General features: G+C 48.5%; 1 protein-coding gene across 4 annotated transcripts; it reads right to left on the minus strand.

The window, feature by feature from the left end:
• Positions 1 to 2,521: 2,521 nt before the first annotated feature.
• Positions 2,522 to 22,138, minus strand: LOC124246827 (polyunsaturated fatty acid lipoxygenase ALOX15B-like). Of its 4 annotated transcripts, XM_046675462.1 has the most exons (15): positions 13,841 to 14,033; positions 13,529 to 13,751; positions 13,149 to 13,230; positions 7,998 to 8,120; positions 7,605 to 7,708; positions 6,638 to 6,823; positions 6,126 to 6,298; positions 5,754 to 5,900; positions 5,447 to 5,650; positions 4,328 to 4,414; positions 4,007 to 4,176; positions 3,702 to 3,823; positions 3,504 to 3,604; positions 3,255 to 3,425; positions 2,522 to 2,866 (listed from the first exon to the last, which is right to left on the minus strand). In XM_046675462.1, exons 1-15 carry the CDS (start codon positions 13,922 to 13,924, stop codon positions 2,687 to 2,689), a joined length of 2,157 nt encoding a protein of 718 aa, XP_046531418.1. In that variant the 5' UTR covers positions 13,925 to 14,033; the 3' UTR covers positions 2,522 to 2,686. The 4 variants fall into 4 exon arrangements, with proteins under 4 accessions (XP_046531418.1, XP_046531421.1, XP_046531419.1 ...); XM_046675465.1 differs by lacking the exons at positions 13,529 to 13,751; positions 13,841 to 14,033 and adding an exon at positions 21,975 to 22,138; XM_046675463.1 differs by lacking the exon at positions 13,529 to 13,751 and having other exon boundaries at positions 13,841 to 14,060.
• Between the last annotated feature and the right edge of the window lie 5,651 nt (positions 22,139 to 27,789).

Genomic DNA, 27,789 nt, shown 5'->3' on the forward strand with positions numbered 1-27,789 from the left:
CTTGCCTCTGCGTTGTCTTCATTAACTCAGTTCCATGCTAATGTCTGAGTCTTGCATCTCTGTTTCTATCCCTTTTGCTGCTACCTAGCCACACCTTTATCCTTCTTTCCTGGTGAGTGATTCCACCCTGTCCTGGAACACTGGGCAGGAAGTGGCAGCACATAAGCTGGGCTTCTGCCCCACTTCTGGGACCTTCCACCCCACACTTTTTCCTCTTTTCTCCTTCCATGACTCCTTCATTCCATAACTGAAAGACTTGGGATGGTGGAGGCAGGAGTCCAGGGTAGTGAAGAGGGAACTTGTCCTCCCCCTCTGCCAGGAAGCCGAACTGGGGCGGGGGTCTGCAGAGCATGACTGTAGGGCCTGGATGCCCAACGCCTCATCCATGATGAAGTCCCCACCCTAGGCCGAGGGGACCACCACTCTGAAGAGTTAACTGGATATCCCCTAGAGGTGACTTACCTGTAACAACCTTCTCTTCTGATGGCTGGTCAGCCGAGAGCCCAAGGACTCGGCGTGTGTGTGTGTGCGTATGAGAGAGAGACACAGACGGACAGAGACAGATGGAGAGACAGAGAAAGAGAGAGAGACAGAGGGGCTCCCAGGACCTGGGCAGTGGAGGTGGTGGTGGCTTCTCCAAGGAGGGTTGGAGACTGACTGCTTAGATTCTTACTGCTGAGCTGCCTTGGGGTCTCTAGTTTCTCCTGGAGATGATAGTTGATCCCAGAAGACATACACTGAAGCAAGTACCAGTTTATTGACTGGGGCACAACGTCCCCTCAACTTGCTAGTTCATCCATCCATCCATCCAATCATTCTTCCTTTTGTCCATCATTAAACAAACATTGTTGAGTATTTCTTATGTGTCAGCACAGTGCTGGGCACCACGCATATAAAGTTGAATGAGACCCAGCTTCTGCCTTCAAGAAACTCATGGTCTAGTTGGGGAGACATACAGGTAAGTGAAAAAGGGCATAGAAGGGTTTTAGAAATCATTCGTTTATTAATTCCTTCATTCAACACCTACTTACTGAGCACCTGCAATATGCCAGACACTGTGGTGGGCAGTTATGAACCCTGTTCTCATGAGCTCTCGAGTCTAGTGATAGAGGGAAGGACAGGTCTCAGGTCTTCTGGAACATGCCTCCAAGGTAGCCTCAATGGCAAGAGAAGGATGGAGGAGGCACACCAGCTCTTAACTGCCTCATCTTGGAAATGACATACATCACTTCCTCTCACAATCTATTGGCCAGAATTGGTCACATGGTTTCAACCTAACTGAAAGGTAGACTGGGATATGTTGAGAAGTACCTGGGATATTTGGTGAGCACAAACTCTTTCTGCCACAGCAACCAATGGTTTCTGCCACTCCAAGTTAAGGCAAACAGACTCTCCCTCACGGAATTTGAATATTGAGGCAAATAATTCAAGGACAAAAAGTGGTAGGAGCTTTGTCATTCCCATGGCAGCGCCTGAGGAGGATGTCCATTGGTTCCTGTGCCCAAAGCCGCCCAGGTTTCCAGTCCTTCCCGAGAACTGTGTTTAACTCTTACTGGTTTTAACTCTTTCTCCGATCCCCCAAGGCACTCAGCTTCTTTTCCAGAAACTCTTTTATTGCTTGAGTTAGCAGGAATTGTTCCCTGTTGCTTGAAACCAAAGAAGTTCAACAGCTATATAGCTCTAAATCATTTTTGGTACACTGAACTTTAGTAAAGAATGAACAGTTCAAATGCTGCCTATGGGTCAACACATTTGGAAGCGCTGTTCTATTTATTTCAATGGTCATGTTTGTGCTGTTACTCGAATATATATTGCATTTTGTCCACATTGTTTTATAAAAATTAATGAAACCCAAAAACCAAACCTCCGATACCTGCAATATGAGACAGAGATGGAAATCATTAGGTGAATTCAAAGGGACACATTTTTGGCCTTAATGGATGCTCACTGAGTTGGAATAAGAAAAAAGAAAAACAGAATTAATAGGTATGAAATGTTGCAGTTCCATCATTGAAGATTAATCTAGATGGCAATGTATGACTAATGATAGAATATTTTCTAAGTCTTTGGAAATGGAAGCTGCTTTATAATATGCAAGCCTTTTATCTAACTTTGGGGCAAGTTTTTAAGAAAGCATACATGAGCATTGCCTGCATGCCCCAAGCAGGGTGTCATCCTCCTTCTGCCCTGCTTCCAGTGGCCATTTCTCAATGGGCTGTTCATTTTAAAGCTGGGACAAGAGGTCAGGATCAACTTCTTGGGCAGTTTTTGAACCAGCCATTTCTTGTGCTGCTGAGCAACCTATAGGAGGGCTGCCCTTGGGTCAGGTGACCATTAGGTCCAATCAGCTGTGGTCACTGGGATCAGGGGCAGGATTATGCAACCCTACTCGCTCCACCATAACGCAAGTTAAAGATACAACTGGGGACAAAGTCACAGAACCCTTCAAGGGGGCTGTGGGGTATGCAGGCGCTTTGAGGCTTAGAATCTTCAAAAAGCATGGTGGCGCTGTCCCATGAAATTCTGTTCTCTGTATTTATTTCTGTTTTGTTGTGGGGGGTGAGTTACATGGCATCTGGTTGTCTTAGGAGAGGCATGTGGGGGCTTGTTTTTCTGGGGAGTCCCTTTCTCTGGGACTAGAGCAATGTGGTCAAAGAGTTGTCACGTGAGGCCCTGATCTCCAGATTTAGATGGAGATGCTGCTCTCGATGAGGGGAGGGTCCAGGTAGGTGTAGGGCAGCACCAGGCCCTGGTTCCGCACCCTGATGTCTTGGGAGATCTGGGCCAGGTGGCTCTGGAAGGCAGCGATGCTCTGCCGTGAGGCCTCCTCGGTGAAGTGCTCTTCTGGGTAGGTGCCCAGGGGCCGCTGCGGACCAACCACAAGGTTGAATGAAGGGGCTGCTGAGAAGCTGTCACCTGCCTTAGCCGGCTCTGGCCCCAGCCCTCCACCCTGAGGACCTGAACCAGCCTCTGTCTGAGCCTCATCCATGTCCCCTTCCCCCAACAGTTTCAAAAGGGGCGCCAGCTGGAGCGCGATCATGGGTTGTCTTTGCGGCTAAGGGTGACTGTGGATCATCTCATTTGGCCATTTGACCCTGCTTGTGAGATGTCCAAGGCTCATGTGTCCCCCTGGGAAGGTTCAGTGGGGTGAAGAGACCAGGCTTCTTGATGGCAGAGTAGGGTCTGGGCCAGGGAGGGGAAACAACACTCGTCCCTTACTCTAGAGCTGGCCTCACTCCCAGCCCCACACTTACTTGGTCTCCAGGCTCCTTGCTCAGCAGCCAGAGGGCTATGATGACATCACATGAAGCATTGACCGGTGGGAGGGTGGCTATGAACCCCTCCAGGCTTGCCTGGCCTTTGGAGGTGGGTGGTGGCAGCTGCATGCTGGGCGGCAGGTTGGGCATCCAGGCACAGTAGTCAAACTGAAGGCCAAGAGGGCAGAGTGAGGCCTAGAAGCCCAGCCCCTCCATCCCACCACCCCCAGTGCTGACCCTTCTCACCTGCCCACTACCAACGGCAGAGTGCTTGGCTGAGCAGTTGAATATCACCATGGTGACATACTGCACCAGGGCTTCCCGGGTCTCCAATGAGGAAGGAAGACCTGCAGGGAGAGTTGCACTGAGGCTGGGGCCACAAGGGTCCTGAGGACCGTGCTGCAGAGGCCTGAGGGTGGGGCTCAAGGGCTGAGGTCCCTGTACCTGAGCTCTCCCGGCCTAGGAAGCCCTTGGAGAAGATCTCCCACACCCAGGCCTGGAGTTCACTGTCATCGCGAACGGACACATCGCTCGGGTAGTAGATGCCAATTATTTCGGAGACAAAGCTGCAAGGTGCACCACGTTTGGGTTCAGTCCTAGCCTTCAATTCGATGTGCTCTGAGGAGCGCCCCTGCCCAGTCTTGTTAATGTTCAGTTTTCCTTGTCAAGAGCCTCTTTGGGCCCTCCCTCTCCTTCCCAGCCTTCCTGCTTCCCTCAAGCCCCCAGCTCTCTGGGGATGGCCCCCTTACTGCTCCACTGCACCCCAGATCTGCATCCCATCATCCCGGTAGTAGTAGCCAGGGATGTCTTCAACTCCTCGGGCACGGATATCCTCAGGCAGACATAGGACGGAATAGTTCAGCTGTTCCATGCTCCTCTGTATCAACTCGGAGAAGCCTCTGAGGCCAAGGCCTGTGGATTGGGAGATGGGACTTCTGGGTACCAAAGCCCTTGCCCCAGAAGCAGGAGGTAGTTCTGGTAGGGGAGACAGGGCCACTCCCAACCCAGGACCCCAGATTCTTCAAACTGAAGGAATGTGCCACCCCTACCCTCCCAAAGGCAGTGCTTACCCTGTCCACCACCCGCTTAGGGGTGATAAGCAGCTCGCGGGCCAGCGTGTTGATATGCAGGGTGTACCGTGTGTGCGGGACCAGCAGTGAGAAGGCAGGGTCCAGTGAAGCCTCAGTGTTTCTGGCCCCAGACCTCCCCCTACCGAGGCACCCAGTCTTGTAAATCACTTGTGGAAAGAGATGACAGGGACAAGAGGGACAGCCCAGGACAGGGATGAGGGCTCCAGGTGCAGTGACGGGACTGGCCTCCACCAGCATCTTGTTCTGTGATCTCAGGTATTATGCATTCCTCTCTCTGGGCATCAGATCATTGGGCAAGTGAGGGGGCTGAGCTGGATGAGCACTATGAGCCCCTCAGCTCTGGCATCCAGTGATTTCCCAACCCCTGGGAAGGCAAAGAACCATGAAAACCAGGGCCTGGCAATGTAAAATCATCCCCCAGAGCCCACCTCTGAGGGTCAGGCCCAGGAGGCTGCCGGTGGTCAGAAAGAATCAGCTTGGATTAAAGAGGACAGAGGGGGGCCTGCATCTAGGACCCAGGAGACTGTCGAAGCAAGAACTGAGCAGCCACCCACCCTGTGTGTGGGAAATCCTGCCTTTCACAGAGGAGATGCGTCAGGTCCCTGGGCGAAATGAAGCTGGGCCATCTGAAGGCTTTGCAGAGCCCACTTTAGAGACATGGGTCTCCTTCCCAGGGCTCCCCCACCCCTGCTGCTATCTGCAGAAAACCTGTTGGTCCCTCAAAGCCATGTTCACACTTTGACATCCACCAGCCCCAGGTCTCTCCTTTCCTAGGAGTTGGGCTTCTGTAATGGCTGTTGGCTGTTGGTCTGATCTCCCCTAAGAAGGGAACCTCTCTGGGGCACAGCCTGGTCTTACATGTGGTACCTTCCTCGCTGCAGTCCCTATTCACCTCACCCCAGCTCAGGGCCTGCTGGAAAGCAGGCTCTCAGGGGAGCTGTGCAGGGAGATGTGGCTGAAGCTGGACTGTGGCTCTGCACCCCAGCCTGAAAGGATAGGGCCATGTGGGGACAGGCTGCCTTGAAGAGCCACCCCAAGGGGTAGGCCAAGTTTCAGGGACCTGAAGGCTTGGGGCACAGTCTGAGCCGCCTTGCTGACCTTGAAGAGTGGGTGGCAGCGGGGCAGCTGGCGCAGTGTAGCCAGAACGAAGACCTCAGACAGTAGGTGTGTTTGCAACAGGTGCGTGAGGGCCTCATGGACAGAGAAGTCAGCATTGCGTACCCAGGTCTTGGCCAGCAGCCAGTCCCACTTGTCATCACTGGGCAGGAAGATGGGGCTGTTGGGCCCGGGGGTCTGGCTGAGCTGTAGGAGAGGCCATTGGGGAGAGAGGAGGCCATGAGGGGTCTGTCGACCAATCAGTCGGACCCCTCCCCACCCCTGCCCCGCCCCCTGGCCAGCTACTGACCTGGATGGCGAGGGGCAGCAGGGGCCCATGTCCTGGGCACTGGTATAGCAGGGTCATTGGGGCTGCAGAGAACTGAGGTCTCCCATTAATGACATTGGTACGGACACCAGAGAGGATGCCATGATCCACTAGGAACAGGGAGCCCCTCTGCAGGAGAGAGAAGGGGAGCTGGGGCTGCCACCTGGCTTTCTAAAGGATGGAGGGGGTGGAGCAGGGAGAAGACTTAGGGCTGGGAAAGGAGTGAGTGCGGTGGAGGGTGTTTTGCAGGCAGCACACAGTAGGTCCTTAATGAATGTGAGTGCTGCCCCTCTCCAGTGGGGTGGGCCTGAAGGCACTGTGATGGTACAGAGCCTGGACCTCAGCATCCCTCACCTCCAGCTCAGCCTGAAGACTGGTCCCAGGGCCCAGCACTGGAGCCACCATGGCACCAGTGACAGGGAAATTCTCTGGGAGGCGGCGACAACGGTGGATCAGGACAGGGTTGAGGCCATTCAGGAACTGGGAGGCAAAGAAGGCGTCTTCCTGCCAGTGCTCAAAAACATACTCTGTAGGGGGAAAGGGGAGATGGGGACTGGGTCACCCCAGCCCCAGAGGTCTCCCCGAGCTTCATGGTGGAGTTACTCTTGGGTCATCCTAGGCTCCCTTCTCTTCTCACTCTGTATCTTTCTCAAGGTGACCTCCTCTCGTTCCTTGGCTTCAGTCACTGCCCATTCACCAAACAGCAAATCTTAGTCCCCAGTCCACCTGTTCCACTGTCTACCTGAAATCCCAACCCCAGGACTCACCAGCCTCAAATGCAGCATATCTGTGACTGAACGTGGGTTCCTCCTCCAGCCCGGCCCCTCCCATTGCCTGGCATCCTGGGAAATGGCACCTCCATCCACCTGGCTGCTGTGGGAGAGCCTGGGGACCTCGCTTCCTCTTCTCATCACATCCCACTGATTCTCCATACTGAGGACAGGTCCACCTGTCCACTCCATCTCTGCTGTCACTGCTTTGCTGAGGCCACCATCCTCTTCTGACCACGACCAGAGCCTCATAACTGGTCCTCCTGCTTCCACTCTTGTCCCCTAACAACCACCATCCACAGAGCACATATGGCCATGTTACTCCCTGGCTGACAGCCAGTTGAAGCTTCTTGCTGCACTTAGGAAAGGCTCAAGTTCCTGCCAGGGCCTACACAGGCCTGCACGACCCAAGTCCCCTCTACCTCCCCTGCTGTGTCTCTTATCTTCCTTCCGTGACTCGATATCCATTGGCCACAGCAGATGCTTTCTTTCCCCCAAAGGTCTCCGATCCTTCCATCTTCAGGGCCTTCACCGGCACTATCCCCCGAGCCTGAAATGCTCTCTGTCCCCACACCCTATTCTTGGCACTGTTAACACCTACTCAACTTTGAGGTCTCAGCATAAAAGTCACCTCCTTGGGAGAGATTTCCAGGACCCCACCCTCCCCCACCCCTGGACTAGGGCAGGTGCCCCTTTACACTCTCACTGGAGCTGATGCGCAGGTTTCACAAGTGAAACTTGTTACTTTGGTTTTGAGCCTAATGTCCACTCGCCTGCTCTACTGTGAGCCCTGCGGGGACAAGGACTGTGTCCACAGTCCTAACCCAGGGTCTGATGTGTAGTAAGCCAATAAACATCGGTTAGATTAAAAGGCATTTGAAAGTGAGGGATGCCCCCAGTTCACATCCTCCTTTGTATCTGTGGAGAACGTAAGGTCTGGCAAGGGACAGGGTCCTGCCCGGGGCCACACAGTGAATTGGTGCTTGGTTTTCTGAGACTCCTAGCAGCCATGAGTGCTGATGCCTCAGGAAAGAGGTCAGAAGCCCTGGCCCAAGCTCCTCACCAGTGGCTGGGGTCTTCTGGAAGTTTAACACCATTTCCATCTCACTCAGACTCCTCCAGGACCCCTTGCGGTCCAGCAGCCCCTTGATTTTCAGCTCTGCAAACCTGCCAGAGGATGTGAAAGGGGGGGAAGGGGGAAGAGGCCCTGGGAGACCCTCCCCTGTCAGCTAGCTTTATCCCTCCTGGGATCTTGAACCAACCTCCAGGTCCTGAAGCAGCCACTGTCCCTGAGGTAGCCACTGCCCTCTAAGAATTGGTGGTGAGCAGAGGCCATACCCTGGGTAGGCTGTCTGACCTATATCCCTCGTGGTGGGGGAGCTGAGTAGGGAAGAGCAGAAGGTAGGGGTCCTAGGGTATCTGAGGCTCAGGGGCAGGACAGGGTGGGTGTCCTCACGCAGACTGTGCTCGCAGGTATAAGTTGGTGCTCTTGACTACAGAGTATTTGGTGTTGAGGTCCAGGTCTTTCACGGTTTCCATGTCCAAGCAGTGAGGCCAGCCTGGCTGGTAAGTCTTCCAGCTGGAGGGAGGAGCAAGAAGGTGGTCAGCAAGAAGCCTCAGGGAGCCCCTTGACTAGGGCAGAGGTAGTGGCAGTTCCCTTGGAGGTCCTGGTCAGAGGCAGCCCCCCTTCTACAAGCAGGGGCCTTCATGGGCTCTGTCCTTCCTCTCCACCCACAAGGCTGCAAGGGAGCTGCCATGTTCCCGCAGCAAGACTTCTCCCCTGGTCACAGTTGACTGGTGCAAGGTTGGGCACCTGACCACAGCTGGGCCTTCCCAGGGAACTGGTGATTGGGGCTGAGTCAGAGAGGCCATCTCTCTCTGGATATCTGGATTATAACATGTAAACACAGAGACTGTTAGTGATGGCCGTGTTCCACCGTGTGGACTGGGAGCCAAAGAAAGCTGTTCTGCAGAGAGAGAGAGAGAAAAGTGAAGCAGGAGAGAGAAGCATCTAGGGGACCCCAGAGACAGGGAGAGTGTCACTTTGGCTTCTGGCCTGTGAGATCTGGCTACACTTCCAGCCCTTCCTTCTGTGAAACCCTCTGTGTCCTGTAGACACATTCCTTTTGTTCCTGTCTGCTAGCTGGAGTCTGTCTTTGTTCTTGCGACCACACAACTCCTGACTAACACAGCTGCGTCTCGCAGAGGGGAGGCTGTTGGGAAGCAGAGGGTGCAGGAGGCTTTAGTTGCCTTTGGCAGGCATCCCACTTGCTGGGGGAGCCCACCAATTTACTTTGCCCTGACCTAAGGCATCTCTGAGTCTCACTATCAAGCAGGCAATACAGCCTGAAGACCTTTGAGTGAATTGGTAAAATCAGGTCCCTCTGAAGCTGAAGACCCCCAGCCAGTCCTCCTCTCATTCATTCTTTGGTTCACTCAAATCGCCTTTGGGTCTGAACTTTCAACTTCAAACGACAAATTTGCAATTAAAGCACACTGCCACCAGGTGGTGGCCAAACCCTGTTTCTCAAACTTTAATGTACAAAAGATTCACCTAGGCCTAGGCATCTTGGTAAAATGCAGATTCTGATTTAGTAGGTCTAGGGTGGGTGGGCCCAAGAGCCTGCATTTCTAACAAGTGCCCAGGTGATGCTGACACTGTGGATCTGAGGCCTCACTTTAAGTATCGAGGGCCTCGACAGTTGCAACAGGGGTAACTGAGAGACATTATGAACAACAGTAACAGAATACATTTGCGCAGGCTTTGGCAGTTGTCTAGCTGCATTCTTAATGCAAATTTTCTCATTTGTTCTTCCTAATAACACATATCAGACTGGTATTCTTAGTATCTTTTGCAGAAGAAAATAGGATCAAAGAGGTTAAATGAGGGGCTGGCTCAATGGCATAGTGGTTAAGTTTGCGTGTCCTGCTTTGGCAGCCTGGGGTTCGCGGGTTCAGATCTCGGGTGCCAACCTACACACCACTCATCAAGCCATGCTGTGGTGGCGTCCCACATACAAAATAGTGGAAGATTGGCACAGATGTTAGCTCAGCAACAATCTTCCTCACCAAAAAAAAAGAAAAAAAGGGAAAAAAAGTCAAATGATTGCCTAAGATTTCACAGCTCCTTTCAGCAGATTGGCCCTGGGTCTCCTGACTCCTGTGTCTTTGTTTTGACAAGAAAGGAAGAAAGGCCACGCCATGGACACAGTAGACTTCCATATCTGTTCCTTCATCAGGGGCTATTGCTGGCAGATTTGGTGCAATGGTGTTCTTGGGGATATAATTCACAACAGGTGGAATCACCAGGAACCACACGAGCCTGCAGCTGCTGTGTCCCCAGAGAACTGGAGCAGCGGCCTGTAGCCCAAGCTTTAGACAGCAGCAAAGTTGGCCAGACCACGATCTTTTGAAAATCTGCATCTGAGTGCAGTTCCTGGCTTTCTGCTTCAGGAATCCCCACCAGCGGCCTCAGCTCCTCTGCAGTCTCCATCCACCGCCAGAGTGGCCTTTCACACCCAGCTCTCTGAGCCCAGAGCAGAGAAACAGCCCCCAGCTCACCCCTTGCCCTCCCTGGAGGATGAGTTTCTTGAGGTTTGAGGTGGTATATTTGCAGATCTGCCCACATTTCCGGGAGGACACAACAACTGATGTGTGAAAAAGGCCCAAGGCAAAGAAGACACCAGCAGGCACCAGTCATCTGAAAGCCTCGTTAAAACAATACTGCTCGCTCTCTCCCTTTGTGGTTTGATGACTTTCTTTAGGAATACTTATATTCCTTGCTGTTTATCTTTTGTGTATTTATTACAGGTTTTTGCTTTGTGGTTACCATGAGGCCTACATATAACAATTTATATCTATTTTAAAATTTTTTAAATGGCACTCATTAAAGACTGAAATAGTCAAAATTTGAGATACTGTTACATATTCAGTACTCTAAAAGTTCATGGACAACAATGAATTAAAAGGCACTTTAAAAAATCTAGGTTTTCACTACCACTTGAAAAAAACACTTAATGGTAGTAGTTTCTAAAAGCCGTCCCAGGTGATAAGGAACAGTTAGTGTTGGCACCAGAGGACCCTATCTGCATATGGTGGGTGAAAGAATCAGTCCACAGCACATATTTTGACCAGGGCTGCCTTGTACTCTTGCTCTCTACAAAAGAAGAAGAAAGGAGCAGAGAGGAACTACAAAAACAGCCCGTAAACAATTAACAAAATCCCAATAAGCACATACCTATCAATAATTTCTTTAAATGTAAATGAACCAAATTCTCCAATCAAAAGACATAGAGTTGCTGAATGTATTAAAAAAAAATCCATTTATATGCTGCTTACAGGAGACTCATTCTAGATATAAAGACACACACAGACTGAAAGTGAAGGGGTGGAAAAAGATATTCCATGCAAATGAAAACCAAAATAAATCTGGAGTAGCTATACTTATATCAGACAAAATAGACATTAAAACAAAGACTGTAATAAGAGACAAAGATGGGTATTATATAATGATAAAGGGGCCAATCCAATAAGAAAATATAATATTTATAAATATTTAAGCACCCAACACAGGAGCACCTAAATATCTAGAGAAAATATTAACAGACCTAAAGGCAGAAATAGACAGCAAAATAATAATAGTAGGGTATTTTAATACCCCACTTCCATCAATGGATAGGTCATATGGACAGAAAATCAGTAAGGAAACATCAGCCTTAAACAACATGTTAGACCAGACGGACTTTATAGATATTTAGAGAACATTCCATCCAAAAGCAACAGAATACACATTCTTCTCAAGTGCACATGGAACATTTTCAAGGATAGATCATTTGTTAAACCACAAAACAAGTTGTAATAAATTTACCAGGATTGAAATCACATCAAGCATCTTTTCCAAACACAATGGTATGAAACTAGAAATTAATTACATGAAGAAGACGGAAAACGCAGAAATATATGAAGATTAAACAACATGATAATGAACTACCAATGGATCAAAGAAGAAATCAGGGGCCGGCCCTGTAGCTGAGTGGTTAGGTTCACGTGCTCTGCTTCGGCAGCCCAGGGTTTTGCAGGTTTGGATCTTGGGCATGGACATGGCACCACTCGTCAGGCCACGCTGAGGTGGCATCTCACATGCCACAACTAGAAGGACCCACAACTAAAAAATTATATACACAACTGTGTACTGGGAGGATTTGGGGAGAAAAAGCAGAAAAAGAAAAAAAACAAAAGATCGGCCAGAGTTGTTAGCTCAGGTGACAATCTAAAATTAAAAAAAAAAGCTTCTGTACAGTAAAGGAAACCATCAACAAAATGAAAAGGTAAACCATTGAATGGGAGAAAATATCTGCAAATCATATATCTGATAAGGGGCTAATATCCAAAATATATAAAGAACTCATACAACTAGACGAAAAAGAAAACAACCCAATTTTTAAAAATGGGCAGAAGATCTAAACAGACATTTTTCTAAAGAAGATACACAAATGGACAACAGGTACATGAAAAGATGCTCAACATCATTAAATCATCAGGGAAATGAAATCAAAACCACAGTGAGATATCACCTCACACCTGTTAGAAAGTCTATTATCAAAAAGATAAAACATAACAAGTGTTGGCAAGCATTCTGAGAAAAGGCAACCCTCACGCACTGTTGGTAGGAACATAAAATTGGTGCAGCCATGATGGAAAATAGCATGGAGGTTCCTCAAAAAATTAAAACTAGATCTACCATATGATCCAGCGATTCCACTTCTGGGTATTATCTGAAAAAAATGGAAACTAACTTGAAAAAATATATGTACCACCATGTTCGTTGCAGCATTGTTCACAATAGCCAAGATATGGAAGCAACTTAAGTGTCCATCAGCGGATGAATGGATAGAGAAACTGTAGTATATATATACAAGGGAACATTATTCAGCCATAAAAAAGAACAAAATCTTGCCATTTGTGACAACATGGATGGACCCTCGAGGGCATTATGCTAAGTAAAATAAGTCAGGCAGAGAAAAATCCTATACACTCTCTCTCATATGTGGAATCTAAAACCACAACAGCAACAGCAACAAAACAAGCTCACGGATACAGAGAAAAGATTGGTGGTTGCTAGAGGCAGAGGTTGGGGGGTGAGAGAAACGGGTGAAGGGGGTCAACAGGTAAAAAGAAAAAAAAAAGACAATAACAAAGAAATTATGGTGACCAAAAAAAAAATCCTTAGCTTTCCCTCAGTTGTGCAAACACCCTACAGGGTGTGTAACCTAAGATCTGAGTCAAAGGACTCCCCAGTTAAACAGGGCCTCTCTACACATGCTAATCTGCACTATAGCTTTGGAGAGGGCAAACTAGGTCAGAAAAACACCCCACATTTGTAAAAAACAAAACAAAACAAAAACCAACATTGCTGCCCCCCACCTTCAATATTTGATACAGTAGGTCTGAGAATTTGCATTTCTAACAAGTTCCCAGGTGATAGTTTCAGGTCTTAGGTTCAGAGAGCACAAAGCAGAGACTTTAGTCAGCATCATCACCAGGGACACCAGGCCGACCTTGGTGGGCGACGGCCCCACCCACCCACATACAGTAGACCCCTCCTCACCGGTACATCTCCCGCCTGGCCTGCAGCTCCTCCCGGCGCTGTTGCTGGAGCTTGGGGTGGTGATCTGCCCAGGAGACCTTCGCTGTGGGAGGAGGGGAGTGAGTGAGGAAGGCAGAGAAACTCCCCCAACCTCTGGCCCCAGCCACTTTCCCCTCCACTCGAGCCACCACCTACCAGGTCCCCTCCCCCAGTAAGTACAGTTTCTCCCATACGCGGCTGCTACCTCCCCCTCGCCACAGCCTCACTAGCCCCTCATCTTCTGCCCCTTCTCTAGTGGCTACACTGGCTCACCTCTCCACTTCCCTTGCCCTTCACCCCCAATATCAGCCCCCCTCTCACTCCATGCCCTTTCCCCAGCCCCAGCCCATCCCCTCTCGCACCTGCCCCCTCCCGCAGCACCAGGCTCCCCGCCCCCTCCAGCCACTGGTAGGCCGGGAAGCGGAGCGGGGAGCCCCGCGGCGGCGTGAGCTGGAACGAGCGGCAGAACCAGGCGTCCGGAGCCAAGGGCCCGAGCAGGAGGGGCAGCGCCGGGGGCGCCTTGTGCACGCGCAGCAGCAGCACCGGGCCCACGTCCTGGGGGGACTTCACCTCGAAGTCCTCCTCCTGGGGAGGGGGACGGTAGGTTTACTATCTGAGAGGACCGTTCCTCCTCCTCCCTCCTCTGCCCCTACCCCTGCGCCCCATACACTCACAGCGCCCACAGTGAACTCTTTGCCGAGATGGTCCAGAGGCAGTCGGGGAGTCTCTCCCTGGGTCCCCACGATGGTAATAGACATTTTGTCTCAAGTGCCAGCCCCGAAGGCCTCCCCAGTGGACACCCTCACCCTGTACTTGGCCATGGTGCCACCCAGAGTCTGTCTCTCTGCTGCTGGCCCTACTGAAGAACGGGTGGCTCATCCTGAGAGATATACCCTGTGCCCCACCCGGCTCTAGTTAGGAGGGTGTGGTTATTACCTGAACTCCCATGGGGCCCCATTGTTGCCCCAAAAAGCATGCCCAGGCACAACCAACTGACTGAAGTTGGCTTTTAAGATGAAACCCACTGTCATCCTCAAGGTAAACTATGGCCCAGGGCAATGTGGATCCAGACTAGAAGGGAGTTAGGACTGAACTACTCAAGAGACTGGGGAGGTTGAGTTAATTAGGGCTCTTGTTTGTAAGTAACAGATACCCACAAGAGACAACTTGAGCAAAAAGGAGGACTTGTTATAAGAACACAAGGCCAGGAATACAACTGGGCCTCAGGGACAGAGTAGTGGCCAGGACGGGAGCATTGTAGGAACTCAGGAAATCCTCTCTCTCTGCCTCTCTTCTCTGCACGTCTGTTTTATCTCCTTTCTCTCTGTCTCTGTGTCTCTGTCTGTCTGTCTCTCTCCCTCCACCAGTTCTGTTTCCCGGTCCACATGGTAGATGGCTGCCGCACAGTTCGTTCTTTGTCTACGAGAGTAGACAGGTTTTGGAGTGTCTAGGTTCAAATTCCAAAGGGTTCTCGTTGACCCAGCCTGGACCAGGGACCCAACTCTGGTCCAGTTATTTCTGTCCAGGAGGAAAAGTCACACAAAATGCCAGGTTGCCTGTGTCCACTGCAGCCATGTTGGTGACATTAATGAGCTATGGGGGTAGTGTGGATTTTCCACAAGTGTGCGGGGAGATCACTTCTGGTATCGACTGAGGGAATATCCCTACACTTTATGTCAGTGTCGCAATCCAATGTACACATCAGGATAGATGCGGAGAGGGCTGATGGCCACTCTGAGTTTATTATAACCGGCGTTTCAATATATACATAGCTTACAGCTGTTAAACATACACAGGTGTTCTGGATGAAATAATTAGCGAATACCAAGAATTCTTAGTGATTTCTCAAGGAGCCCTCCCTCGGCGTCTGTTTTGATATTATCATGTTGTTGCTGTGCTCGTATATTTTTATCTCGGAGCAGGCAAGGTCTCTTAGGCAATGGCCCCTCCTGCTCCTGATATTGATATCGTTTCTCCATCTGTGCCCCCTGCCCCCCCCCCCAAGCAAGCTTTTTCCAGTGATTAACCCTTCCTGTGTCAGAGGCAGCTACATTTCCCCGCTTTTTGTTTTTTAAAGCAAGGAAGGCGTCATGTTGTGCTGAGGCCAAAAGGCCCATCATAACCAATACTTGCTCTTGTTGACTTTGTTTTTTTTTCAGGGAGCACAGCAGACGTAAAACATAAACTATTAACATGGATAATATCAAAATCACACCAGCATTAACAAATATGCGTAAATAGAGGTCCGAGAACCAATTGGAGGGCTCTAGTCAGTGTAACCCATTTTCAATGTCTTGAAATATTTGTTGAGAGAACACCTTATGTACTTCTTGTAACTGCCTCTCTAACCGAGCTTGTAGCCCAGTGATGTCATTGGCCAGGGAGGTATTAAATGCCCCCTGTAAATGTTTTTTTTCATTCTTGCCAAGGTGTCAGCGAGCTATTATACGGTAGGAGGGTAACGCATTGCATGGTAAATTGCCAATCACATTTTAGTTTCATACGCATATTTAATGCACTTTACTGCTCTCCCAGCCACTCTACTGCTGCCTCTAATGCCTGCAATCGTGACATTTACCAAGACGGACTCCACCTTATGGGCTGTTTGAAAACTGTTAACCAAGGCAGTAGTAGCTGTAGCGGCTGATGCAATGATAATCACTGCGGATACAATGAACGTGATTAGTGTAGCCAAAAACCGCTTAGGGCGTAATTTTCTCATGGACTCAAGGAGGATATGTAGAGCATGCTCTTCGGAGCATGTCCGATTTAGAGAAACAGGTAACTAAATATGTGCTCTTCTTTTTAACACCATTACATATATCACATTCAATGAGGTTACATTATAATGTGTTAAACAATCAGAATACCAATATGGGGGAGAAATATTAACCACATACATACCAGAAGATTCTTGGATAGCAGGGACACTGTTTCCCCATAATAACACATAAGGATGGGTGGTACAAATCATTACGGTATCAGAAACATTTTTGACCAATGTTAGTAAATAATTGCCAGTTTCATTCCCATACTTGCCATGGGACAATTGTGATATAAAAGGCAACCCGATCCTCCATATTTCTTTGTGAGGGGGCTGCACACTGTCTCATTGTAAGATAGTTGTAAAAGGGGTCCAGATAGGCTCTGTTCGCTTCATGTTATAGGTTTCTGACTTGATCTGTTGAAGGCCCAAGTATGATTGTCACTCAAAAGATGTCCATGAGGTCCCTAATCCAGCACGTTGGCCCCAAAGATGTTGCCCCGCCTTGGATATGCTGTATGGCAAGGGGACCACTGTACTGAGTAATGTTTGTAACACCAATCAGTTTTTGGATGGCAAATTGGGATGGAAGGAACTTGTGTGACATGACTTTTGTCTTCATAAGATGTTGATATAGCAGTAATGTATGTCAGATTGGCTGCCTGTCGTCCTTTCTTAGGTTGGTAATACAAATACATTTGTTCCTGAAAGGTGACACATGTTGTGCTTTTGTTTTAATAAACCATACAAAAAGGTGAATTGTTAGCATACATCACCAGAGGTCCTTCTTCCTTTTGGTGCAGGCCTGTATGTTGTTGTCAGGGTACCCCGGTTCCTCCTGTCCAATCAGAATCGTTAGAGGACAAAGGGGGATTGGCATGCCACCAAGTAACCGGAGTAAAGAGAGGAGGATTAGGAATAAAGGCCCAACATGTGAGATTCTCATGTTCTGAAATCACCTCAACATGCATTAGAGAAGAAAAGAGGAAAAAGAAAAAAACTGATTTACTTATCCGTTTGTCCATTTTCTGGTAATTCCAGAGCAGGCCGTGCGCGTTTTGATGGAATGCACTCAATGCCTTTATCTGTCAAAACACAAAGAGCTCCTCTCTTCCCACATTTAACCATAAAAGGGCCCTCCCAGATATCCGTATAAGGACGTTTTAATCCACACTTTGCCAAGATATTGTGTCAAAACAGATGTGTGTAATGCTGGCCTTTGTTGGGCCATATGGTTCTGAGTTTGACCCATATATCTTTCTGCAGCTGATGTGCCATCCTCTGCTAGATTGAAAAAATTTAAAGTAAATAAGGCGTGATTGAGAATACCTTGCAGATCATTCTTATAATACTCATTTCCCCCTTTCATTTTTTGTAAAGCATCCTTTAGCGTTCTATGACATCGCTCAATAATAGCTTGTCCCGTAGAATTATAGGGGATGCCAGTTTTATGGATAATATTCCAATTTGCACAAAATTGGCGGAAAATTTGCACTGAGAACTCAGGACCATTATCAGTTTTAATGCATGTAGGAGACCTCACGAAAGCAAATATAGCAAGCCAACGACGAATGACTTGTTTAGTGCTATTTTTTGTATGTGCCGATGCGAAAAGAAATCGAGAGTGAGTGTCAACAGAAGCGATAATATACTTGAAACGTCCAAAAGGTGAAAATATTGTTGTGTTCGTTTGCCAAAGATCATTGCTGTATAGTCCATGAGGGTTAACCCCATCAGCAGCGAAGGGAGAGGTGGCTAGGGAAGATTGTTGACAGCCTGGGCAACCAGCAACTATTTGTGCAGCCTGTCGTTTTGTTAAGTGAAAGTGCAAGCACAGGGCTGGAGCATTGCAATGATGTAAGGCGTGAAACGAACGTGCTGCTGTAAACGCAGGACAGTCAAGTCAAACATTGGCTACAACAGAATCAACAATAGCATTTCCTTGAGATAAAGGACCAGGAAGAGGAGTGTGAGAGTGTATGTGTGCAATAAAGCAGGAGTGAGTACGCTGGGACAATAATTGCTTGATTTTCAGAAAATGAGTGAAAATATCTTGTGTGGTTTGATGAAAGTTTAAAACAGAGGGCAAAAGCGGGACAGCATTAGCTACATAAGCAGAATCCATAAGAATATTCAAAGGAACAGAAGGAAAGGTGCACAGCTGCCAATTCTGCAATTTGAGTAGTTGAATGTCCGTGAGAGACTTTGGTCTGCCAGTCACTATTAGCAAACCAAGCTATACTGGCTTTTCTGGTTTTTCCGGAGCTGTCAGTGAACAAGTTAAGGCATCAGGAATAGGTTGCGAAGAGAGAACCGAGGAGATGATCAAACTGAGAAGATGTACAAGGTAAAAAAATGGTCTGAGGGTCAGCGCCTCGCAATTGTAAACACCGTAAACGTCCCCTTTGAATAACCTCTGCTATTCCATCAAAATATGTATAGAGTACCTTAGCTGGTGTGTGGGGCAAGTATATCCACTCCAAGCATTTTATAACCTTGCCCGCTTTTTGAAAGATGATAACAGTAGGACTCTTAGGTGTGTTTATCACATAAAGGCATAAGGGAATTTTCTGGATCAAAGCAATTTAAAAATTGGGAGGTTAGAGCCTTGTTTACTAGGCTTAGTTCTCGTTTTGCCTCAGGGATAAGAGTGCGTGTAGCAGAGAGGGAAGAGTCACCATGTATCAAGGAAAACAAGTGACTCAGAGAATGTGTCGGGATGCCAAGAAAAGGATGTATCCAATTGATATTTCCTGAAAGCTGTTGCAATGTAACTAATGTTAAAGTATTGGGTATGGAAATAGAGGGAATGCATGGCTTTGCCAGGTGTCTATCAATCATCAATCCTAGAAATTTCCAGGGGGAGGTAAACTGTACCCTATCTTGAGCCTTAAGCAGGCCTTTGCCTTTTAGAAATTCAATTAATTGTTGGTATGCTGTTAATGAAAAATTTTTAGTTGGTGCTGCTAATAAAATATCATCCATATAATGGTAAAGTTGTATAGTAGGGTATTTGCCTCGAAAAGTTAATAACACATCTCCTACTAATTGTTGGCATATGGTAGGACTGTTTTTCATGCCCTGAGGCAAGACCTTCCACTGATATCTCTGGGGGACCTCTTGATTGTTATATACTGGGACAGTGAATGCGAGCTTTTCCCTATCAGCGGAGCACAAAGGTAGAGAAAAGAAACAGTCTCTAATGTCAGTAACAACAATTTGCCAATTCTCAGGTATTAAAGAAGGGTTTGGCACTCCCTTCTGTAAAGCCCCCATAGGTTGCATGACAGCATTAATTGCCCTTAAGTCCTGAAGTAATCTCCATTTTTCAGATTTCTTCTTTATCACAAATACTGGGGTGTTTGAGGGTACGATATGGCCTAATTTTAGTTGCTCCTGTGCTAGCATCTTTAAAGCCTATAATTTTTCTTTTGGAAGGGGTCACTGATCTATCCATACAGGCGTGATAGTTTTCCATTGAATAGGTATGGGAGGAATGTTAATAACATCAGCGGCCCCTGGGAAAAAGGCTTAACGAACGTTTAGAGATAGTTTCCATTGAGAAAGCAAATCTCACCCCTGTCGACGAAAATAATCCATAACCAATCTACAAATGAAAATTTGGGTGAGTTTATTCTGAGCTTAAATCTGAGGATTATAACCCGGGAGAGTCTTTCCACAAAGGAACAGAGCACTCCAAAGAAGTGGGGGTATACAGGGTGGTTATATACCCTCAAAGAGTATGTTTCACATATGATTGAAAGGTCCCTTTTACAATAGTCAGGAGGCTGCTCTATCCGTACAGCCATTGATGGAAACGGCAGATAGGTCTGCTGTCTCAGTGAACCCCGCAGGCTGGCAGGTCTGTTGCCTCGAGCTGGGTAGTCACGGATGAGCGCTACAATCAGTTCCCAGACTAAAGAAAGATGCTTAATCTTTAAGGAGATGCCAACTTTGGGAGGGGGAGGGAAGTTGCACCTTTATCTCAAAATGTCTAAGCAGATATACAATGCATGCTCAATGGCCACAGTCAGGCCCTTTTGGAAAAAAAAAGTCAGGCCGAATTAGGTTTATACCAAATGGCTTCCTCATATACTCCAATATATCCTATTGCTTGCCATTTTTATTTGTCACCCCCATAGGGAGTATGGAGTTGGAAGAACGTAGGGTGTAATTAAGGCAATTCTGTTTTCAGGTCTTCTGACTTTGAGTACGTGATCACTCCCCTCGGGTGTCATAAGCCCCCCTACACCTTGTACAGATGCAGAGGTTTGCTTTTTAGGCCAATGGGGAGGCCAAGTGGGCGAGGCTATGAAGCACCGTCGCCAGTGTGGCCGAAGCCACTGGCCCCCCTCTTGGCAGTGGAGCTCCCCAAACTTCGTTTTTCGGGGCACTGGGGAGTGTGCCCCATTTCGAGTTTCCTGACGCGAAATTATGGTTGGTTAGATTACCATCTACATTAATTTTAGAGCAATGTTGATTCGCCCAATGGAATCCCCTTCAGCACCAAGGACATGGTTTAGAAGGCGGCTTTTTAATATCGGCTGGCCCTCCTTTACCAGGGATATCTTTTGGACCGGACTTGCACTGTTTTGCACGGTGTCCAGGTCTTCCGCACTTAAAACAGGCATTATCAAAAAGCACCTTTGGGCAGCTGCGAAAACGCTGCTGCCATTACTTTGGCCACATGACTATGAGTTCCTACTTCCTGACACGCTGGCAGCATATCCCCTAAAGTGTGAGTTCGCCCTTTAAGGTGAGACATAGCAGACTGGCAATCAGCATTAGCATTTTCAAAAGCTATTTTCAACAGGATAATTTGAGCTGCTTCAGGATGAGCTATTTGTCTCTCAATTGCCTGCTGGAGACGGTCAATAAATTCTATGTATGGCTCGTTTGGCCCTTGTTGGACATTCACAAAGGAATTGGGGGCTTTGTCTGCCCCTGAAGGGGGAGTTGCCTTCCAGGCTGCTAATGCCACCTCTGAACATTGTCTATGCAACATTCCATTTGCCTCAGCCTGTGCTTGAGGCGTCGCATATTGGCCGACCCCCTGTAGCATGTCGGCACTGATTGGGAGAGGGGGGTTTAAAGATAGATTATCCATAGATCGGGATACAGATATCTCCTTATACTCAGACCTGAAAAGAGTATATTCAGCATGCAACAAATGAGTCTTTGCGAGGAAAAGCCAATCACAGGGTAGCATATGGTAACTGGCTCCTAGTGCCCTATCATCCCAACAGTGAAAGGTGACTGCACTCAATTCTCTCTAATGCTCTTTTTCAGCTCCTTAAACACCCCGAAAAGAAGGGATTCATGTTCTCTTCACCCATGATTGACCATCACGGGGAAGGCACAGGAAAAAACATCAGGATCTCCATGATTTAATCCTTCCCGAAGGCAATTATGAACAACACTATACTGCCTGGAATCAACATACGCGGCTGGTGGAGTACAAGGAGGAGCAGTAGGCAAGACAGGAGGGTTCTTGAAGGCGAAACGCCTCTCTAAAAGAGGGGGGAATGGTAAATCATCATCATCTGAGGACGTTTGTTCAAAATTTGTCTGAGACTTACTAATGGCCTTTTTAAAAGAGTCTCTTGGTGGCGAGCAAGGTGGAGGAGGCAGTGGTGGCGCCTCCTCAGCTTTGCCTGAAGGGCACTCCTGTGAACGAGGCCGAGTTTTCCTCATCCCATAGATCCCACAAAGGGAACAGCGCAGTACGTACTGTTCCCAAAGTCATTAAGATATGTACGTCCTTTAAAGATTTTAAAAGGCCATGCTCAAAGTGAGACTTTAGTGCCTTGCCAGCCCTTTCCCACAACTCAGTGTCCAAGATGCCATCCTCAGGGAACCAGGGGCAATGTGTAGATATTGCAATATCCTCTGTAACTCGGCGGGAGAAACCGAAACTGAAATCGCGTTCAGCAGCCGCTGAAGTGTCTTAAAGTATAATTTCTGCTGAGTCACCAATTGTTGGCCCATCATTCTCACAGCGGACCGCCGAAAGGCGATTGAAATTCCCCCATATCGTTACTCACCAATAATGCCGCCGATCTTGGATCATGTCGGGGTCACCATATGTCGGTGTCGCAATCCAATGTACACATCAGGATAGATGCGGAGAGGGCTGATGGCCACTCTGAGTTTATTATAACCGGCGTTTCAATATATACATAGCTTACAGCTGTTAAACATACACAGGTGTTCTGGATGAAATAATTAGCGAATACCAAGAATTCTTAGTGATTTCTCAAGGAGCCCTCCCTCGGCGTCTGTTTTGATATTATCATGTTGTTGCTGTGCTCGTATATTTTTATCTCGGAGCAGGCAAGGTCTCTTAGGCAATGGCCCCTCCTGCTCCCGATATCGATATATCGTTTCTCCATCTGTGCCCCCGGGTGGCCGATGCCTGTCTTAGGTAGCCTCCCCCTGGAGGTCTTACCCGTCATTGGCTAACCGGCCTTTTCACCTCCGGGTCACAGTTTGTTGGCAAGCTTTTTCCAGTGATTATTAACCCTTCCTGTGTCAGAGGTGGCTATACTTTAAACAGTAGATACTTATTTGGGTAATTAGAACTGCAATTCTGGAGACACAGATTTAGGCAGAAACCCAAAATGTGTTCTGAGGAAGACAGAGGAGGCAAGGGTTTATAATGGCAAAAAGAGAGAAATCACACAGGTTGTTGTGCAAAATTTGTGATTGGTGCTGGCCCGATCCATTGGGTGATTCTTCTGCTTTGTGTGGCACAGACAAAGATACTTGGTGGTATTCAGGACAGATAGGCTGGAATCCTAGGATTAAGAAGTCTTTATTCACATGTCTGGCAACTTGAAGTGGATGGCTGGAAGGCTGGAGGCAGCTGAGACAGTCAACAGATGCCCTTGCACACGGCCTCTACAGCATGGTGGTCTCAGGGTAGTCAGACTTCCTAACATGGCAGTTCAGGGTCCCAGAAGCTTCAACAGAGCTTCTTTTTTTTTTTTAAAGATTTTATTTATTTCCTTTTTCTCCCCAAATCCCCGCTGTACATAGTTGTATATTCTTAGTTGTGGGTCCTTCTAGTTGTGGTATGTGGGATGCTGCCTCAGCATGGTCTGATGAGCAGTGCCATGTCCACGCCCAGCACCATGCCCAGGATTCGAACCAGCAAAACCCTGGATCGCTGAGGCAGAGAGCACGAACTTAACCACTCAGCCACGGGGCCAGCCCAACAGAGCTTCTTATGATAATCTAGCCTCAAAAGCCCCAAGCTGTCACTTCTGAAACGTTCACTGGTTGAGCAAGTCACTAAGGCCTGGGTAGATCAAGGGGAGGAGAACTAGACCCCACCTTTCAGTAGGAGGAGTAGCAAATAATGTCACTTTTACCTACCAAGGTCCTCACGAACAGTCTGTCAAATATCAAGACATAATGACAGAATGTTGGAAAACTGTAGTTAAATGGAGGAATCTGTCTGAGTTTATTTGGCCTGCCTGCAGGAGAGTGGCTACATCAGGCAGGTTCTTTTGGGTGAGAGTAAAGAGATCTATGCAGGCTATTTCAGATAGCAGAGTTTAGCAGAAGGATATCTGCACGTGGGGACACAGGCAGAACAGGAGCTCAGGAGGGGTTTCAGGACCTTGGTCCCTCAGAATTCTGGCCAGTTCTGGGAGTCTTGACATCCTGTCAAGTTATAATCAAGGCATAGTTGTCTCTGTGACTTGTTCATTAGTTACTCCACTCCTCATTCCTCTCCCCTCTGGATATCTTTTCCTGCCTATATCTTCCCCTTACCATGATCCCTTATTGCCCTGACTCCACCCTCTAGCTCTTCTCAACTTTTTTGCTTCCATCTCTGGCTGTTGAACTGTGCCATTCACTCAGCATTTCTCTGTTCAGATTTCCAAGAGAGAGCATCCAATTGACCCAACTCATCTTTTTGCACCAGGGCACATCATTGGTCATGCATCCACCAAAGGCTTGGCTGGGCTTGAGTCAGGTACCAACCCCTGATCCAGTCAGCTGGGGTTGGATGAGGACAGGGCTATGCCCCACAGAATGTGGCTGCTTAAGGGCTGCTCCCCAACAAGGGCTGTGGACGAAGTGTTTTCACTTGGGCATGACCTGGGGGTGGGCTTGGCAGCCACCCTGATTGACATGCCTAGTACAGAGATGCTGACAGAGAACCTGGAGAAAATATTTCCTTCCCTCTTCTTCCACGCATTGACTCCTCACTATCATTTGAGGAGGCTGACTATAGTGAAAGTCCTGATGGTAGTTTCTTTCTTTTTTGTAATTCAGGTGCCTGACTTAAGCTTTGATTGCCAAGGCATCCACCCCTATTAGGCATCCACTTCAAGGATGGCTATCTTGAATAGACACGTTGTCAGCCACATCACGAGATAAAGAGCCAAGCTGCCTCCCCTCACTGAGGCTCCTTGTTTTGGAGATCTTGGTTGATTTCAACAACTGACCCTTTGGGCCACTTGTTTTTTCTCTTCCCTTCACTTTAAATTCCCGCTCTTATGTTTTAAATTTGCCAGTAAAGAGTAAGCCCATGAAACCCTAGGCCCCACTGTTGACCCCAATAATAGGAGAACCCCAGCCCCACATGCATTCTCTCTCTCTTTCTCTCTCTCCCTGCGACCTCACTATTTGGCACCAGTGTGCTGTGTAATTTCCAGGTCCTGTTAGTGATAAATCTTTGGGTTTTTTTTTCAGTTTCCTGATGGGTATTGCTGAAGGGCATCTTGCAATCGTAATAAGAACTACAAGGGCCAGTCTAACCACAACATTGGTCATTGATAGGCTAAGTCTGGCACAAAACACTGACCCCCATTGATACTGGCCCTGATAACAGTTCCCCTACGTTAGACCCAGCATATATAGGGTTAAAATCAAAAGCACTCATCCCCTTTCCCTGCTTATGCCTCAGCTTCCTGGCACCAGAATCCGCCATCCACCACGGAGGCAGACGACCAAGAATATCCACCTGCAGATTCCCTTATCTCACCACCCCCCTCTCTGCAAGCAGCCTCACAAGGCCAAACACAGGCTGGTGGGAAAATGCCAACCAGCAAGGCCACAGATCCCCCTCCCTACAAGCAGCTGCATTCCTTGCCACCTCGAAAATACCTTGCCCCCCATCTTTCAGGGAGATGAGACAAATTTGAGGACTCACTCTGGTCTCCTGGCTGACGTCACCTGAAATAAAAGCTCTTTCCTTGCCATAAGCCTGGTGTTTCAGTTTTTATTTGGCCCCTCTTGTGTGGCGAGTAAAGAACCTGTGTTTGTGGCTGGTCACTGCTGGTGTGTAGGAGGGGCAATGAGGTTGAGAGTGAGGGAGGGTGAAAGAGAACCTGGTGAGGACAGCCTCATGGACACAGCCCATCAGCCCCTCTAAGACCACCTCGTTGTCCTCCTGGTGTCCGAGGCACTTCACCACTTTCTCCCCGACACCCTAAATCCTCCAGCTAGCCTGTCTTGTGCCAGACATCCTGGCTGAGCTCCATTCCTCTTCCTGGCCCCTATGTCTGGGCTCCTGAGCCACAGGAGAGCAAATAACAACTGTGCATTGTGGGGCCTCTGAAAATGTAAGGACCTCCTTTCCCCAGGGTGAACGGCCAGTTCCTCTCAGCTGTCTGGTGATTCTTTTATACATTTTCCAAACAGACAAATCCAGGTCATCCAGAATCCCAGTGAGCTTTGGCTAGTGTTGGGGGTCTGCCCTGGTGGGGAGGAAGTGGCCCTTGCCCCAGCGAAGGCTGAACTGGTCCCAGCAATGCCTGGAGGTCCCAGGCCTCTGGCCTACTTCTGCCTTTCCTGAGCATCTGTCCCCCTCCCCCATCCCTGTATGTCTCCTTTGCCTTCTTAGTCCCCTCTGGTGCTGCATGCTGGGTCCTGAAGGTCTGAGAATGCTGAACACCAGAGAGTGACTCTTTCCTCAGGGTCTCCACAACCAGGGATTCTGGGCCTGGGGAGGCTGAAGACCTAGATGATCCAGGATCCCAGAGATACACTCTCTCTCTGACCCCCGCCCTTGCCAAAGTCATCAAATCCTCACCTAACTTTCCATCCCACCCATCTTGCTATTGGCAGACACGCGGCAATGTGCCTGACAACACTGAGGACAGGAAGAGAAGCTCTTTGGCAGCCTTTCCTTCCCACCAAATGCTTATGGACTCCACCTCCTGCCTGATGCCTCAGAGAAAGAGGCTTGCCTACTGCTCTCTAAAGCTACTTCCATTTCCTCAGGGATTTGGTCCCATCAGTTTTTGCCTCTTTATTAATAGTGTAGAGTTTAAGACCTTAGGAAAATTATAATCCTGACTATCATTTAATAACTTGGTGGTCTTAGGCATGTCATACCATCTTTCTGAGCCTCAATGTTGTCATCTGTAAAATGAAGTTATGAGTGTCTGTCTGATTCATAAGGTTGTTAAGGGTATTGCATTAACTTTCACAAGTAGAGTGCTTAGTACAGTTTCTGGCACATAGGAAGCACCCAATAAAACATTGTTCCTTCCTCCCCTCAGCTCTGGTCTTGGGATGACCCATGATCAGCCAGTCCAATCACCTCAGTGTACATGGGCATTGCCCCGTGCTGGGGCACATGGGCCCAGGGAATCCACCAAGATGGAGACCTATTCTCCAAGAGTCAGGAAGGCCTCTATTCCTTGGCGGCAGTGTTGAGCATGAAGTTTGAAGTACTGGTCCTCCTCTTCCCCTTTCAGGGCCTCTTGAAGTTGGTCTGGAGGCTTTAGCTGCAGGCAATCAATGCCACTAGCAATCCCTCAGGCTTGTTTTAACTGCCCACCCTCACCCCTGCCCTGCGGAAGAGCCTGTGGAAGGAGCTCTGAGTGCCCATCCATCCTGGGATAAAGGCTAAGCCCTGGGGAAGGTGATCTCAGGGGTCATTGGGGGACCTGCCAACAACACACATGAGAGCCCAAGTGGCCCCAAATCAGACAGTATGTCGACAGCAGTAACAAGGAGGTTCTGAAGGAGGCACACGGCTTGGGGCTGAGCAGTGAGGACCAAGAGAGAGGCCTGAGGAGACAATGTGCTGGCTGGGCTGGCCAATGACAAAGAGAAGGAAGGTGAGGCAAGGTCGTAAACCGGGTGGTTGCGGATATTTATTAGCTTGAGGAGGCAGAGTAGACAGGAAAGGCCTGTGTCGAACTTGCAGTCATGAGAACATTTTAATCAAATGGATCAACATTTTCTCATGTGAAAAATTGATGAAAGTTTCAAAGTACATGACAGATAAAAGATGGGGTGTGGTGATAACCTATGTACCTGATTGTGTAACCCATACATGAAATGCACATTAATTTCTTCTGTAACAGGGTTTGAGTGAAACTTTTCCTGTGGAGACAGAATTAGAAGGAGGGCCCACAGCTGAAACTCTTAAGTACTAAGTACTCCACATTCTGAAGAGAGAAGCCAATAGATGGCTCAGCTACCCCCACCTGCACCCCCATTCCAAGGGCTTTCTGAGAGTTTCTGGAACTGGCCCTGCCATAATCTATACGCCTACTTCCCACTCCCCAGGCCACCCAGCAGAGGACGGCTGGGGAGGGAAAGAGCAGGAGTTGGGGGGTGCAACATCTGGGCTGAGGGCTACTCTTCTTCCAACAAACACCAAGCGGCGGCTCTCTGGAAGAATCATTTATGGAGACTGGGGGTGCCTTTGATGGCGAGAGAGGCATCTCACTGCTGGCTGGGTGGAAAGAACACAGAAAGAAGGAGTCACAGTGCAGGGGCCCGGGAAGAAGGAAGTGGTAGCTTCTGGCCCAGTCCCCTGTGGCCTGAGAGGATGAAGCAGAGGGCAATTCCCGTGGCTCCTTGTGAAGGAGGATGGAGGTCAGAGGG

Source organism: Equus quagga, chromosome 11, assembly GCF_021613505.1.
Source record: "Equus quagga isolate Etosha38 chromosome 11, UCLA_HA_Equagga_1.0, whole genome shotgun sequence".
Classification (NCBI taxonomy): Eukaryota; Metazoa; Chordata; class Mammalia; order Perissodactyla; family Equidae; genus Equus; species Equus quagga.